Genomic DNA, 18,053 nt, shown 5'->3' with positions numbered 1-18,053 from the left:
TAAAATAGGTGGTTGCTGTATGATGGTGAAAACATTGATGACACAGCTCCCTCATATTCAGAAATGTTGGGAATAAGCCTGTACAACAAGAGAATGATGACTTGTAACTTTTGATGCATGATTAGCAAAACGTAGGAGGCCCTTTATTAACGTCTAATTAGAGGAAATTAAGGTAATGTGACTACTATCATCTCTAAAACTTAAGCATATGCTCCTGTTTCTGTATCTATAACTCGATGAACATCAGGTCCTGCACCAGACTTGGACCTATTCCATCACATAATCTAGAAAAGAGTCCCACTTTTGTGAGGAACTCAGCATGTCCTAAAATAAAGGTTTCAAAAGTCTAGAGTCAAATGATTTCACAAACTATCAATGTGACAAGTGAATGCGGATAACAAAGTGGTGGTGTCAATAAAAATCGGTCAATTTAACTGTTGTGAAATTTATTGTGAAAAATGCTTTGCTATAACATCACTCATAAATAGGTTACATTTTGGGACCCTGAAATCCTTGGAAACAGCCAATTTGAAAGAGAAATTGCAATATGGATGAACAAGTGAGGCGATAGGATTTGACCATTTAGAATTTAATTTCGAAAGAGAAATTGCAATATGGCTGAACAAGTGCGGCGATAGGATTTGACCATTAGAATTTTCTGAAAAGGCCTACGCATGTGAATTTGAACGTAAGAAAATTCGCCAACTTAATTACAATAGAAGGAAGCGTGAAAAATTATAGGGTAAAATATCATTTTCGTCTCTAAACTTTCACACAAGCTTGTTTTTCGTCCCTAAACTTTCAAAAGTTTGTTTTTCATTCTTGAACTTTGCAAAGTGTGCTACTTTTCATCCTTCTGTTAATGTCTGTTAGTTTATGTCCTATGTGGCCTAATGGAGTATTGATGTGGTAACTAACTTGGATTAAACCATTTTATTTAAAAAATATGGACACGTGGCTCACAATGATTTGTACATATGGATTAAATACTTTAGTGAGACAAATTTACCCCTTTTAATGATTCTTTCTTCCCTGTTCTCACGACCAACTGCACCTAGCTTCTCCTAGAAGAGATCTTGTTGCCAGCAACAAAAACAAGATACAGTGGCACTAACCCGTACACCCGAGCCCAATGAAATCTCAAGCCCTTGGTTGACAAAAATCCTTTCATTCTGTATTTGCTTATAGATTTGAAAAGAAAAGATAACTTGGAACCCACTACCTTGATTAGTTGATAAGTTTGGATATGCATAAACAACAATTTCTTGAACAGAGCTAAAAATTGAAGTATTTTATAGTTTGGGTCTCAAAACTTTTGCCTGATTTGGAGCTATATGTGTGCAGCAATACTTCTTGTAAAATGGGTTTGCAGTTGAAGCAGTAGACCTGGAGTGGATTAAAATTAAATAAAGCTATAAGCGCTCTCTCTCTAAGCTTTGGAATTTTTAATCGTTTCTTCTCTTCTATAAGGTGAGCTTTTGGGAGGTGTTGGGCGTTGGGTATTCAGTTTTAACGTTTGGGCGATGAGTTTCCAATTGGGGATTTTCTATCAAGAATAATGTACAACTACAGGTAGTGTGAAAGATAAATTTGTCTCACTAAAATATTTAATCCACATGCACGAATCATTATAAGCCACTTGTCCATATGTTTTAAAATAAAATAGTTTAGTCCAAGTCAATTACCTCATCAGATCTCCATTATGCCACATAGGACATAAATTAAAGGGCATTAACGAAAGGATTAAAAGTAGAACGTTTTGTAAAGTTTAGGGGTGAAAAACAAACTTTTAAAAATTTTGGGACAAAAAACGAACTTTTGTGATAGTTTAGGGATGAAAATGATATTTTATCCAAAATTATAATTGTTGATGAACAATTGAAACAATATATATTGTTTTCATATTTTTATAAGTAACATGAAAATTTTATTAATAAAGGAGAAACCTAATTAGCATTGGAAGGAATCCCTCATAGAGTTACAATATGACAGTCTATATCTTAGCCCCAAAAAAACAAGACTGTCTATAAAATATACAAAAGGAGAAGAGATGTTATGAAACTCATTAGGCTACTTATACGAAGTTCAAACTGAACAGCAGCTGATAAAATTGTAACCTTCTGATCATTATCAATGGTTACACAGCTGAGCAAAGATACAACATACATTTTTTTGGGTTTTGAGAAACTGATACAACATACATAAGTGACTTCAAAAGAACTTTCACCCCCTAAGACCCAGGTGATAACATCTAGATTACTAATAAATACTAGTAATATCTACCTGATGACCGGTGGTAATCTGGATCTGGTCCTTCTGGAATACTAACAGTTGAAAGCAAAGAACTTTGCAGGGCCCTTCCCACTGGCTCCTTAAGGAACCTCTTATCCTCCAAGTAGGATTGAATCTCCAGAATGGTTGCATTTAACCCTGGATCTTCACATGCTTTCAATTCTTGCAGAAAGTTGTTCAAGATGTTGCTCAGTACCTTCATGAACTGAGATTTATATTTTCTGAAGAGAGCAAACCCTGCCATCTGTAAAAACATACATATTTATTTTTTGACTTAAAAGGGCTTTCAAATATTGTTTTGCAAGTATGCATTATGTTTCTCTATCAACTTACCTTCAGGAAGGCACTCAGTGCTACCGCTGTATATCTATTGGCAGGCAAAGTATTTAAGAACCTCGCAATCCATGCCCAGCCTTCTTTCAGGCCATGTGTGTTCTGGACACCCTGTACTTCTGTCTGCCAAAACAATCATTCTTGGTAAAAAGCTTTTTCTTTCAGGAATGAAGAGACAAAGGAAAGGTGGACAATAGTACCATGTCAATAAAGCTGGGGTTTTATAAATTTCCCGTTGTGAAAAATAAAGAATTTCAACACCTCAAAATTCAAAACCATAAGATCATTGTTACAAACCTGAATTAGAGCTCCATACAATTCCATGTAGGATGCTAACCGTGTCAAATAGTCCTTAGTGTTCTCAAGCTTTCTGTCAATTACCCGGTATCCAAGAGCCTGATAATAAGCCTCTTCACATTCAAATGCCAACTGTAGTAAGAAAATATAATTAATAAAGCTCCATGCATTAGCTGCAGAATCATAAACAAAAACAGCAGCAACAAACAATAGGCCAAGAAATTGAAACTTTCAACATTGGTAATTTATTGGATTGGTCATAGACTAGAAAAAAATAATTCACAAAATTAGGATAAATTTGGCCAAATTCAAACTCTCCCAAGCCGTACTTGGACCATTTTCAACATGTTAGATTTGGGAAAATAACTACGTGTGTGTGTAAAATTTACCATTCAATTCAAAATATAAAATCTGCCACTCCAATAAAAAAAATTTAAGTGAAAAGAATGTTTACAAGGGAAATAACAAGAAAAGAAAGAATGGAAATATGGAATGAAAAACAAGTTATTCACTTGTTCACATAACTATTCAACATTCCACAGTGACCATCAAGGATCAGCAGTGATAACAGATCACTATTTGGTTCTCTACTATATCCAGTTTTAATCAGTACTCTCACTCAGGCCTTTTCTAGTCTATTATAAAGCAGGAACATTTACATCAGATGAGACTTTTAAGTAGTTAAATCATATGTAAAAATCACATTGAATATTGAACTCAGAAATTCTCCTCTATCAAAAATTTCAATCAATTTTGCAATTTTTGACAATTAGGAAGAACAAATCTCCAAAACTCATACTTAATATCTAGCAGATAAATGATTTATTGGTAATTTACTCCATATCAACCATTCATAGGTCAAGCAAGCATGCAAAATAAGGATAAATAAGGGTGCTCGTTTTTTCTTTTTCCTCTAAATGCAATTTTTTTATTGGTAATTTACACATGCATCGGTAGGTCTTGAAGCCATGGCTTCGGCTAGATGCAATACTAATGTGACATGACATGACATGACAAATTCCTTAAAACACAGTCAAAGTCAAACACAAAATAACCATAGCATGACACTACAAAACATTAATAAATGACTTCTCCGAGTTGATAAACATCACCTCTGAGTATGTTATATGCTTTGGAACAGTGTAAATGCAGGCTCTGTGGAACTCAGCTAGAAGAAGATCCATTGCATGTGGAACCTGATTCATATATAACAAAAACATAAGCAAATAAATGTAATTATGTACAAGAGCCGCAGCTAGGTTTAATTCCTCCTCTGACCTAATTAATGACCTGATATGACTTTCAGACTAACAACTCAGAAATCAGAATGTAGGTTGGTTCAGCATCGCAACCTATTGAGCAAATTGTAGAGAAAATTCTATATCCTTCAGTAAATTCAGAAACCAATGTGACTAGAATGATGAGTTACTTTGGTATGACAAAACCAGATTATTACATAAATACAAATTTCAAGGAAAGGGCCATTCAATTGCTTTCTAAAAACACACCTGCATGCAGCACAAGTAAACACAGATAGGAAGAAACAATATGCACCTTCCTTGTGATTAAGATTTACAGTGATTCCAATGATTGGTGTGAGAGCTTGTAAAAGATCTGTGTCTGATTGTCTATTTCAAGATGTATAAAACTATAAATGACAAAAGAGCTACATTGTGAAGGCTATCCTCCTCCGTCATTTGAACCAAATTCATGAACTTCAAAACCTTTCTTCCAATTGAATACAGAAAGAAAGCCTTCCATGAAGGCCTCTAGAATTTGTTTCATTGAGATATCCCTAAAATGCATCAAAATCAAACCCTAACCACAACCAATTACACCATTCCTATTTGTACCAAACTGATATGACCCCTGGCAGATGAGCATACCTTTTTTTAATCTCATGTGTAAATAATAACCTAAAAAGCAGTAGTCCTCAACGTTGCAATATCTTGAAGTTTTGAAACAAGTCCTTTAATTTTACAATCTCAGAGTAGCATCCTAATGCATAGAAGAATGCAAAACACAAGAGCATCCAACAGCCACTAACCAATGATCTCATTAATGAACATCCAGCCTCAAACACAATGAATAAAACGTGTTTTACCTGTGAGGTAACAAGAACAATGACATGCCCACACGCAAAAGCATCAGTATTAGGGCTCGTACAACGGGAGACAACCTGTAATGTCAAAATTGGGAATAATATTATCTCTTTAAGTTTACTGTCTACTTATAAAAAACATAATTAAAAGACTTTACTGTCAATATCCTGTAACAGAAAACTTTCAGTTTGAATTTCACTAGAGCATGATAGTCAGAATGTCCAAGACCATCAAATGTAATGACAAAAAATTATGAGCTGAAGAGCTTCTCAATAGTGACTCCAATGTTGTATTAAAATAAGAGGAAACAAATATTTAAATCCTATCATCAGATATCTCATACTATTAAGATTCTATATGGAAATATTAAGGAGCAGTTGCATCTCTTGTTTGGTACGTGTCCATATACTCTATCATTTGCTTTCATTAACAAAGTAAGAAAACTGTTAAATGCTTATTCTCTAACTCCATGCATGGGCTCATAGTTGTTAGAACTGAATTTCTAGACTTGGCTAACCCTAATTTCTGAATTCTACATTATTCATTGTTTCGATGTGTATGGTTACAGAGTATAATGATCTAATTCTAAATGTTCTTTTTAAACTTTTTTTTAAAAGTTGTTTTTAAACTCTTTCCAGATACCAAATAAAATCCCATATTTTCCAACTTTAAGCTTGTTTAACATGCATGTTCCACTTATAAAAAAAATGCATGTTCTAGAACTTTCAGTCTAGTTCTTCCATTCTCTGAACAATCCAATCCAAAAATGAATCTAGGTAGAACACAAAAGCATGTCTTTGGCCAGATTCATGAAATTACCAGCTTTGCAAATGCTGCCACCATGACAGATTGAGGGCAATGAGGATCATTGAAAATCTTAATAATTTCACGTGACTTTTCACTGCAAGTGGTAAATCAATACAAACAAGATCCAAAAGTATTAGTTACTTTTGTGGTGAAGAATTACAACCAAATTGAATGCCATGAATAAAACCAGAATTTGAGTTCTTTAACAATGAAGCTTCAGGAAGAATTCTTAATATGCTACCATGCCAAAAGCCATAAAGTGTCTTAGTTCATGCTGACTAGAACAGAAAACATGCAACTAGACAGAAATCATCTCAAAAATAGGAAACACCCTCACTCTATCTAAAGAGGCTGAAGCAGCAACTACAAACTTCACTAATGAGTGACAGATCATAAATCAGCCAGTGTGATCAGTAACAATCACTTTATTAGTTCAAAGCCATGAATAATACAATGATTAAAAAAAGGAAGGGGGGGGGGGGGGGGGGGGGGGAGAAGGAAAATGGCCAAAAGGGCTGGCACTTAATTTACTAGTCTGACCAGCTAGTCTGGTCCAACGCAGTCCAGGGCAGAAGTCCACTCTAAAGGCAAGCAAAAACTAAGTCCTTCATATCAGTGACATGTCATGATTGGCTGGGGTGAAGGGCAAACATTGATAGCAGTTTCATACTCGTCATGATAACATAATTTAGGTACAGTAATACAGATAATACAGGAAAACCAAAAAATTTCATTGATAATGCAATGTTTCACTAGATTGAAGTGAAACTCAAATCCATCTCACCGGACAACCTCCGTCGATCCACTTATTTGTCTTATCAACCTACCAATAAGCTTTTCGTAGCTGCTCAAATCCTGACAAAAAATAAGACCATGTCACCTACTGAAATAAAGGAAGCAAGTCACTTAGCCTATAACTTAGACTTCAGTAATATAATTGACACAAAATCAGAGTCTAATCTACAATAACAGTATCCAGGTGTGAGTAATAGCATTATCTTTTTAATATATACATCCAAAATAAAATTTAAGAAAACATATATTCTAATTCCAATATTTCAAAACTTAATCCCTGTAGTGTTAGCAATACCTTGTTATAAGTCAACCTCAAAGCCCGGTTTCCTTCATCTACCTCTTTAAGTTTCTGTATTCTTGCCTGTTCTAAATTTAGAGCACTTTCTGCTGCCCAGAGTACATTACCTACCATCACGTTGCCAATTGGTGAGGGCAAAAGTATTAAATGAGACAATTCACTAAACAACACGTGCAAAGCATGGTATAATCAATCTATCAAGTACTTGAAAAAAAATTACTTGCTGATTGTGATTTTTTTGCTGAATTAGCATTCATTTGGCGTCTTGCATCTTCTTCTTGTGCTGCCCTAGCAGCAACTCTCGTTGAGGTCTCAATTGCTTGCCTTTCTGCAGTTTCTTTCACAGCTCTTCTCTCAGCTTCCAGAGCTGCTCTTCTCTCAGCTTCCAAAGCAGCTCTCTTTGCTTCCTCGGCTCTAAGTCTGGCCTGCATTCCAATATATTTTTATTACTTATGAAGGATGATGGTATCTGCCTTGAAATGCTAAGCTATACTAGAACTACTTTGTCACCAAGTGACCAGAAAACCAATTAGAAGTAGCGACAAACATAATGCATTTGACGAAGAAATGGATACTTATTACAAATATCGGACCCTAAACAATGCTCCAATCAAACAAACAAGTAGAAAGGCATGCACAGTAAGCATTTTGGGTTGGAAATAACCATGTGTTGTGTAGTTTAATGGAAAATGTTTGCATGAAGTGCAGAAATGAAGTCCCAGAAAGCAAAAAAGGCATAGAAAATGCCAAAGGAGTTCCAGTTTTCCCATAGTCCAAGAGCTGTCACAATAACTCTGTTATGCTTTTCAAAGGATATCTACAGGAGTAAAATGTATAGAGGAGGACTAAAAAAACAAATATGAAAATGTTATCAGAAAAATGTGAAAGGACTTAAAGGTGCCAACAAACCTCAGATTCTGCTTTAGATTTTTCTTGGCGTATTTTTTCTTCTTGGAGAGCCTTTTCCCTTCTTTTGGTCTCTTCATAAGCTGCGTCACTTCTTATTTTTCTTTCTTCTATTTGTGATCTCAATTCATGGTCCCGCTGAACAGCAGTCAAGTGATTATCAAGTGCTTCTGCACTACAAAGATTGTAAGAAATTATCAAAAAACATTTCTGGAACCCCCAAAAGAGGGAAGAATAGAAAAGGGGAAAACAAGCATCCATCAATCCACTAGGGAATGAGAAATGCACAACACAATTCCAATTTCAACTAACCATCCCTCCCTCCGTCATTTGTCTCTACTATCTTTTATAGAAACAAACAAAATTAAATCTATGAGAATGAAATCCATATAAAGGGATTGACACATCACCAACTATAAAGATTATATCATGCATGCATTTTACTTCATAGGTCTATTCTAAAGTAGTGGTAGGAAATTTAATGTCACAGACAATGGTAGCAGAAAGAAAACTACTGAAACTAGGATAATAAGCTCAACCATGTTGTTAAAATAAAGCATGCCATATCATGAAATAAAAAATTGTCTTACATCTTGCGTTGGTATTGAGTATCAAGTTTCCTATCCATTTCATTTCTTGCTTCTCTGTATTTCTCAACTTGAGTAAGGGCAGAAGTAGACTTTTCACTTCCACTCCTTAAATCTGTCTCTAAGGCAGAAATTTTGTTCCTAATCTCCTCCTGCTCATCAATCGAAATACTATGTTTATGCACCAAGCAGAAAAGATTAACAAGACATTTAAAAACAGACATAAATCAAAAGATGGGTTTCTTTGCTAGCCACGACAACTCAAAATGGCCAAACACAAGATAAATTCATTCATTTCTCTGCATCCAGGTTTAATACAAACTCATTCAATAGAGGATCATAATTTTCAAGTTGTTTCTAAAATAATACATAATGTAATGTATAATTTTCAATTTGCTAGATAATATTGTGGAAAATATATCAATCAGCATCATGAGCAACATTTACCGATCAAAAACAGAAAAATACCTTATCTTCAAGGTGATGTTCATGGGTTAGCTCACACAAAGCACCTTCTACTATTCGCACTTCATCCATTAAGTAGGATTGGTCTTTAAAAGTCGACTCATCATCAGAATCACTACTGGCATTGGAAGGTAAAAATAAATGAACACCATCATTGAATATTTTATTAGCAGAAAAAATATATCAATTCCTCCCATCTGAATGCATCATGTGTAATTAATTAAAAAAGAAAAGAAAAGATTTCCAACCAAATAAAATCCCATAAAAGAACATCTTATATCGTCAAACAAATTTTCCCATGTTAAAAGGAAAACAAGAAGAAGAAGTTAGCACCTCAAATAAATTGCATCGCAATTGAACCGTGTTGCAGCCACCGAACTATGATCCTCCTCACCTTCGCTGTCAGTATCGTCAATCTCATCCTCAAACACACGCATTATAAAAGGCTTACAACTTTTACCACTGCTCTTCCCATTGGAGAAATATATAAACAGAGTTGAAGATGAAAAAAAAAATCACAAATGAGTTGCATTAGTCACAAGTATATAAGCATCAATAAAAAGAACCCATTTTCCTAAAATGCAGATTAGTTCAGACAGTACACACTAGTGCTTCTTAAATTATACTTGAATGGCACGAAATACAGAAACCATCGAATACAAAAAGTGAAAGACCCTTGAATTAAAACATACTCAGACAAGCAAAACAATCACAAATGAGTTGCATTAGTCACAAATCTATAAGCATCAATAAAAAGAACCCATTTTCCTAAAATGCAGATTAGTTCAGACAGTACACACTAGTGCTTCTTAAATTATACTTGAACAGCTCGAAATACAGAAACCATCTAATCCAAAAATTGAAACACCCTTGAATTGAATATCTATTGGCATTACACAATTACCCAAGTGCAGTTATACACAGAATTCAATTTCAAATTATACTTGAACAGCACCAAATACAAAAAACCATCTAATCCAAAAAGTGAAAAGACCCTTGAAATTGAATATCTCTTGGCATTACACAAATACCCAAGTACAGTTATATACAGAAAGCATTGAAAAATTGTGATACCTTGGCGTCGATTTTGTGAAAGGCGCAGGAACATTAGTAGAGGAACTGAGCTTTGTTTCCAATGAATTAAGTTCTGATAATAAAGCATCAAACTTCCAATGGGGTTCAGGGTCGATTGCCATTCCATCAATTCTTTGGGGACAACGAGGTTCCAACTTTATTACACCCCTAATTGTATACCCAAAAAAAAAAAAAAAAAACCCCATTAATTAGAACAACGAGAGAAGCCTAAAATTGAATTGTAATCTTAGTTTTACGCAATGAAAATTGTTTGAAATTCAGAGATTTTACATTTGAATTTGAGGGTTCTGCTAAGCAGAGCGAAAGAGAAGAAAGCTTAAAACTTACATTATTGTTATTTGAAAACCTGAAGGAGTAGGAGGGATTCACGGTGAATGAATCCGAAATTGAAGAGTTCGCAGAGTGATATAGTAATGAAGAATATCGGGTGCACTGGATTTCGTATTCAATGGAAGAGGACGATAGATAGAGCCGTTGATTTAGGGATTTTGGGGTTTTATTTTAGAGAAATGATAAAACTACAATATTTTTACGACAAATTTTAAGTGATAGGTTGTTATTGATTATTATTGTTGGAAAAAAAAAAATTTAGTATTAGTTTCAAATTTAAACCAATAACAACTAACCATTTGTGATTTGTTGTAAAAATGTTGTAAACGTAGCATCTCTCTTTATTTCATATCATTTCTCTTTTTATTATTATTATTGAGAAATGAGGTGTGTACAACATTTTTTCAATATTTTCACAATAAATTTAAAGTGACAGATTGTTACTGGTTGTTATTGTTGAGGTAAAAAAGTAATTTTAGTGTTAGGTTCAAATTTGAACTAATAACAATTAATCACATTTGATTTGTTGTGAAAATGTTGTAAAAATATTATGGAGGCTAGTAATGATTAGCTCTTTGTCTTTCTAGCCGCTTTCCTTGCTTTGCCATACCCGCGAATGGACTTATTGACTAAGAAACTTAAGCCTTAAGATTTGGAACCCTTGCTAGCTGCTTTTGTGGAAAGAAAAATCTCCCTTACTTTGGGATTCATATCCCATGCAATACCTAGGATATTGCACGGGGTGCAATACCTCAAATCCTAGCCTTCCATTCAATCTAACGGTTCTAAAATAACTCCACGTCATCAATCTGCGTGACTTAGAAAACAAAATTTAAAAACTCACTCTCATTCATTCTCGTTCTGTTTGTTTTAGCATTAATGTTTTTTGGAAAATAGTTCATTTTCCAAAAAGCATTTTCTAGAAAACTATCTCATTTTCTGATGTTTGGTAATGACCTTGAAAATGAGCTTGAGAATGTTTTCTAGTGTTTGGTATACAATTTTTTTATATATTTATTATATAATTTAAAACATGTGTATTATGTAAACCAACTAATATAATCAATATAAATAAATAAAAAACCAAGAATGAATTTGGTTTTCATACTAAAATTTTGACAATAGATACAATCAAAATTAGTTGTCAAATTTTCATGATCTCTACCATTCATCTTGCTCATATATATGAACAATAATGTACGTACGTATATACATACATACGTACACACACACACACACACATATACATATATACCAACCATTTGTCTATATATATATATATATATATATATAATTAATTAATTGATAGGGAAATATATCTTTAATAAGTACAAATAACAATAACTTTTAATTGTTTACTCTTTTTGCTAGTAGACTAATTGTCTACTATAGTCAACCACAAGTTTTCAATATTACTCTAAATTATGTATTTACATAATGTATCTGCATAATATATCATCACTACATAGTATCTGCATAATGTATCTGCTAACAAATGCAATTTTCCTAAACAATTATCATTCATAAAAATATTATTAATTTATAGTAAAGATCTTCCTATGTAAAATCAATTTAGAGCTATATAAGCACCATATTTAAAATTTTCGTATTTTACTTTATTCATTCTTTCTTCTTCTTATTTATTTATTTTTTTATTATTATTTTTCTTTTGCACTTTTATGTGCGAAAAAGAAGTAACTTCTGCTTGGAATCCATCAAACTAAAAATTTCTTAAAGAAAAAAGAAAATCAAGCTTGAAATTTAAAGCAAAGAATTGGGATTTTGGTAGAGAGGAATGAAATAATTACCATTGCAAATTTGTTCTCCTTTGCAAGTCGAAACTATTGACAAATCAGTGAGTGGAAAAAAAATAATCAGAGAACTGTGTTATAAAGGGGAAGAGAGAGATAGATCTATGGAAGAGGAGAGACCAAAATTAATGATAGGGAAGATGTGAGGAGAGAAAAAGTAAAGGGAAGAGAGAAAAAGTGAGAGAGCTTACTGTGAGAAAGAGCTTGTTTTCCAAAAAAAAATATTTGGAAAACAACCTATAGAAAATAAGTCTTATTTTTATTAAGATTTTTCGTTGACTAAAGCTAGTTTTTTGTTGACCAATTTTTTGTGTGCTACCAAACACTAGAAAATGTAGAAAACTATCTTTACAGAAGGTTTTCCAGTGAAATAAACAGAGCATTGTGAGTGGCATTGTGAAATTCTGCAATTCGAATGTGTCAAAGATGTGCCATGAAGCCTATATGTTTTTATATTGAGGATGCAAATACATGTTAGTGTGTCACATCTTAATGTTAGGAGTGTGTAGGTGTATATGTGCGTGGGGTGCTGATGGGGAGTGCACACACATGCCCCATCAGCAGCAAACACACCCTACATCAGCAGCCCACGCACACCCTGCAGCACCTCACCATACAGCACCACATGCACTCCCCATCAGCACCCCACGCATATATACACCTACACACTTCTAACATTAGATCATGTTTGTAACTAGTTCACTAGATTGGAATATTATGAATTTTATTTTTTGCATTTCTTATGGTTGCTTAACTCTATAGATGGGTAAAAACACCACTTTCAATCCCGAGGCAAAAAAGGCTAGAGCATTATGGGATAATCCAAAGTGGACAATGACTTTTTGTAACCTTTGTGTGGAATAGATTGAAGCTGGGAATAGAACAAAAGGTGCTTCCTTTAGTACCAAAGGTTGGATCAATTTGGTGACCAAGTTTTGTGATGAGACCGGTCTAAACTATGATGAGGACCAATTAAAAAGTAGGTGGAATGTATTAAAAGGTGATTGGAAAGTGTGGGAAAAATTGAAGAATCTTGACACAGGTTTAGATTGGTATGCAGTGAAGGAAACGATTGATGCTAGTGATGATTGGTGGGACGGAAGTTGAAGGTGAGTTGAGTATTTTATTAATATGTAGTTAGTTGGAGATAGTTTTTTTTTTTTTTTTTTTTTTTAATATTATTGTAATATGAGTGAAATGACAATTACATTTTGTAGGAATTACCCAAAACTACAAAATTTTGAGAGAAAGGTCCACAGAATCTACAACAACTTGATAGAATGTTTAGGGATGTTGCAGCAATTGGAGTAGCTGCATGGACTCCTTCTTCAAATACACTCCCTCCAAAAATGCCACAGGAGGGTGCTGGTGATTCATCTAGTAGCTTTGAATTTAAGGATAATCAATGTGACATGAGTTTAGACATTGATAGTTTACAACAAGGACATACTAGTCAATCATGTAGTTTAGGACAAAAGCAAACTAGTGAATCAATACCCTCACAGAAGAAAAAGAAGAAGAGAGGAAGAGTTGCAATGTTGGACAATCGTATTAGTCAATTAATAAATGTATGTCAGAATAAGTCTGAAGGTACTTCTCGAGAGTTACCAAGTTCAATTGATAATGTCATGGAGATTGTGAGAGCACTTCCTGGAGTGGAAAGTACATTTGTGATTCAAACTTCTTATGTCTTACTGAAGAAGTCACGTAGGGAGATGTTCCTAACTTTCAAGGAGCTAGAGTCACCGCTGGAGTGGCTACAAGGAATGATTTGGATGTTAAAGAAGTGACCAACCTTATGTGGTACTCTGTTTTAGCTTAGGACTAATATTAACTTTATGTTGTATTAGCTTAGGACTAATATTAGATTTGTATTAGCTATGTTGTATTAACTTTAAACTAAGTTATGTGATATTTAGTATTAGCTTTGGACTAATATATGTGTAATGTAAACACATTTGAAATTTTCATTTAAGTGTTATGTACTTGATGTTTTGAATTGTCTTGGTATGCAACGTGTTTCCAGTCAAGTGGTTGGTTACATACTTGATGTTCTGAATTGTTTGATGTACAGAAAACTTTTATATGGCATATTGGTATTACAATAATATATAGTTAAGATATCATCTATCTACAATATGAATGTGAATATAGAGTAACTTATATTGGGCTGCCTAAACAAATTTATTTTGATTGCTTAAGACTCATGAAGTCTGCATCTATAGAGTAACTTATACTTGGTCCCATTGTTGCCTTTTGTTACTTTGTTGATTATTATGTTGATTTATATTAAAGTAGTATTAGCAATGGTTGATTATTTGTTTCCTTGTTGTATAGACTAAACCAATATGGATGATTATAATGGTATTCATGAGAGTGGCTATTATATGGAACTATTAATGGATAGGGATTACAGAAATTACTGTGATGATCATGATGGTGGTGACTTGAATGATGACAATTATAACAATGCTGACAATAATAATGATAGTGATAGCAATGATGATGATGATGGTGAGAGTAGTGATAGTGATGATGACAGTGACAGTTATTCTGATGATGATGATAGTAACGATGATTCTGATGAAGAGTTTTACCAGCTTGTGGCAGTTACATGTGAAGCAGTTGTGACATATTTTAATAAGTACATTAATAAGGCTCCTTGTTATGATACTGAACAAATAGGGTGGGCTTGGGTGAGATGTTGTATGGAAGATAATGAGAAATTGTGTTACAACATGTTTAGAATGAAAAATGAGGTGTTTCATAATTTGTGTCAAGTTTTACAACATGACTATGGACTTCAACATTCAAGGAATATAAGGTTAGAAGAGTTGGTGGTAATTTGTTTACTGATACTTGGTCATAGAACATGTAACCGAATAGTTCAAGAAATATTTCAACATTTGGGTGAAACCATAAGTAGACATTTTGAGAAGATGATCACTCTATTGGGCGCTCGCTTTGCAGCTGTATATGTAAAGCTTTCGGATCCAACTTTTAGTGAAGTTCCAACCCAATTACAAGACCATCCAATTTATTGGCCATATTTCCAAGTATGTGTACTATTATATATTTGAATAAGTGCTATTGTCTATAAGATAATACAATGCATGTGGAATTGAAAACTATTAATGTTTTATTAGGATTGCATCAGTGCGATTGATGGCACACATGTGATAGCGGTTGTACCCACTGAGAAGTCCATTCCATACTATGGAAGAAAGGGATATCTAACCCAAAATGTGATGGCTGCAATGACTTTGATATGTTATTCACATTTGTTTTGCCTGGATGGGAAGGTGTAGCACACAACACCTCTATTTTTCTTGATACTATTTGTAAACAAAGTAACAACTTTTTGCACCCACCACCAAGTTTGTAATTGGTTAATCAATTGTTCATTATAATGACATATTGTGTGTGTTAATACAATTAACCAATTGTTCATTATAATGACATATTGTGTGTGTGTGTGTTAATACAATTGAATTTTTTTTTTCTAGGGAAATATTATGTAGTTGACTTTGGATACCCAATGATGAAAGGCTATTTGGCACCATACAAGGGGCTATCTTACCATCTTCAGGAATTTAGAAGGAGAGGTGGAAGCCCTAAAACTAGACATGAAAAATTTAATCATGTTCACTCATCTCTTCGATGTGTGATTGAGCGCACTTTTGGTGTGTGGAAGAATAAATGGAGAATTATCAGAAATATACTATCTTTTTCATTCTATATCCAAATACTTATTGTATCTGCTATTATGGCTCTTCATAATTTTTTTAGACTAAATGATAGGGATGATAGGGGCTTCATAAACACCAATCGAGATTCAATTTCTAGAAGAGAACATAATAGTGAAGCAGGTAGCAGTTATGAGCAGAACTTAGGATCTTTAACAAACCCTGCGATGGTGGTTCTTTGTGATTCCATTGCTAATTCCATTTGGGGGGGATAATAATTAGTAGTTGTCTTTTTTTTTTTTTTTAATTTTTTAATTTTTTTTTTATAATATCATGTAGTACAATTTAAACTTGGGTTATTGGTGTGTATTTTATCATCTTTTTACATTTTTATGTTGTACAATTTAAACTTGAGTTATTGGTACGTATTTTATATCTTTTTATATTTTTATGTAGTACAATTTAAACTTGGATTATTGGTGTGTATTTTATCATCTTTTTACATTTTCATTTTGTGCTTCATAATGATGAAAATTATTTAGATTTAATTAATATTGATAAGAAGTCATTAATGGTAATAACAAATAATTATAATACTAAAAAAGAAAAATTGCCTAAACATTATTAAAATAATACCAATATTATTATTATTATTATTATTTAGTAAGTATATGAAGTAGTTGATTTAAGTATGAAATAAATTCCCTTATATATACATTGTCATTTTTAGTAATTTATCCCTTAAATTGCCACTTTTATAAGTGCTAGCCAAACATTCAGCTTTTTCAAAAAGCACTTTTTAACAGTTTTTACTAAACACTCAGCTTTTTGAAAAAACACTTTTTCATTATGCACTTTTTGGAAACTCTACCTTTTCGAAAAAACACTTTTTTCAAAAAGCTAAACCAAACTTACCCTTACTCAAACAATTTAGTACTAGGATATCCTATTTTTTTGGTAAAGTTTTTTTTTTTTTTTGGAAAGGAATTAAAAAAAAAAAAAAAAAAACAACGTGGGGTTGTTTATTTATTTATTTATTTTTGTTTAACTTGTTTTCTATTTTTTTAAAAAAAAAAGAAAAAGTAAACCTATAGTTGCTTTGATGAAGTAGTTAGTGAGAGAGTAATCTTATTTTGTATAAAATATTTTTGGTAAGAGTTAGAGATATATTTTTACAGTGACTTAAACGTAGGCAGTAGCCTGTAGGGGTATTTTGAAACAAAAAAAAAAAAAAGTTCAGACCAAATAGGGGAAGTCTATTAAATAATAGTATAGATAATCATAAACTCACTTAGCCTTTTTTTTTTTTTTTTTTTTTTAAATTGCAATGAACCGTCAAAGAACCAAAAAATGGTTTTAAAAATTGCTACATCCATTGTTTTAAAAACTGGGTGCACCTAGTGATTTTTGAAATTGTTACATCCATAGTTTTAAAAATCATCAAAGAACCAAAAAATGGACCAATTCTTGACCAATTTTTTGCTAGTTTTCTGGGTTTTTATTGGATCGATTCCATGTCCAGTTCGACCAATTGAATCGGTCGGTCTGGTTCGGTTTTTAAAATAGTGGCTACATCACAATATTTTTACAATAAATTATAGGTGGTAAGTTATTATTGTTTCTATTTTGAATTAAATTGATTTTTTTGTCCACCACTAAGAGCCAATAATAACCTATCATTGAGGATTTGTTGTGAATGTTATGAATATAGAATTTCTCGAAAAATAGTATGAAAATTATTGAATATGTATCATTACTTTTTTAATTTAAAGGATCTAATAAAATGGTTAATTGTTTCGCATTGTTTAAGAGATCGTGTTGTGTTGTGTGTAGTATGACTTGCCTCACACCCTCCTTTAAAGTTATCCACACTTTCAAGTGAAGTTTTACGATTACCTTTGTGTGAAAACCCCATTATTTAATTGTAAGATGTCTTCCACACCATCCTCACATTGCATATCTTCAAGCATTTTTATGAAGAGGTTCTGTTGGGCTTTGTGAAGCCTAGTTTTGTTTGATCCGGTTTGACGACTCAACCCGACTCGAATAATATTGCGTGGTTTTTAATGGGAGATTTATTGAGGCTTAGTCCATGGAGCGGAGGCTTGGGCCGACAGGCCTAAGTTGGCGTTGCCCTCGGGAAAAATTTTTTGGGCCCATTTCATATATATAAACCGACTTTGCCGTGATTAGGGTTTTTAAGATTGTAGGTTGTTGTTGCCGCATTCTTGAGGGTGAGAGAAAAAAAA

General features: G+C 33.2%; 2 protein-coding genes across 4 annotated transcripts; one reads left to right on the top strand and one right to left on the bottom strand.

Moving 5' to 3' along the window:
* Positions 1-1,975: 1,975 nt before the first annotated feature.
* LOC126718344 (mRNA export factor GLE1-like) lies at positions 1,976-10,470 on the bottom strand. Of its 3 annotated transcripts, none has more exons than XM_050420479.1 (15): positions 10,305-10,470; positions 9,957-10,124; positions 9,216-9,344; positions 8,886-9,000; positions 8,421-8,569; positions 7,834-8,005; positions 7,145-7,349; positions 6,922-7,031; positions 6,616-6,686; positions 5,844-5,925; positions 5,027-5,101; positions 4,035-4,118; positions 2,923-3,054; positions 2,626-2,748; positions 1,976-2,536 (listed from the first exon to the last, which is right to left on the bottom strand). In XM_050420479.1, coding segments are annotated over exons 1-15 (1,884 nt in total). In that variant the 5' UTR covers positions 10,307-10,470; the 3' UTR covers positions 1,976-2,269. The 3 variants fall into 3 exon arrangements, 2 of the variants coding, with proteins under 2 accessions (XP_050276436.1, XP_050276437.1); XM_050420480.1 differs by having other exon boundaries at positions 8,886-8,997; XR_007652890.1 differs by having other exon boundaries at positions 2,424-2,536; positions 2,626-2,744.
* A 2,928-nt stretch (positions 10,471-13,398) lies between these two features.
* LOC126719768 (uncharacterized) lies at positions 13,399-13,908 on the top strand. Its single transcript, XM_050422287.1, has one exon. It carries the CDS (start codon positions 13,399-13,401, stop codon positions 13,906-13,908), a length of 510 nt encoding a protein of 169 aa, XP_050278244.1.
* The last annotated feature ends 4,145 nt before the right edge of the window (positions 13,909-18,053 follow it).

Source organism: Quercus robur, chromosome 3 (genome assembly GCF_932294415.1).
Source record: "Quercus robur chromosome 3, dhQueRobu3.1, whole genome shotgun sequence".
NCBI classification, from domain to species: Eukaryota; Viridiplantae; Streptophyta; class Magnoliopsida; order Fagales; family Fagaceae; genus Quercus; species Quercus robur.
The sequence above is the reverse complement of the archived record's forward strand: the minus strand, read 5'-3'. Positions and strand labels throughout refer to the sequence as shown.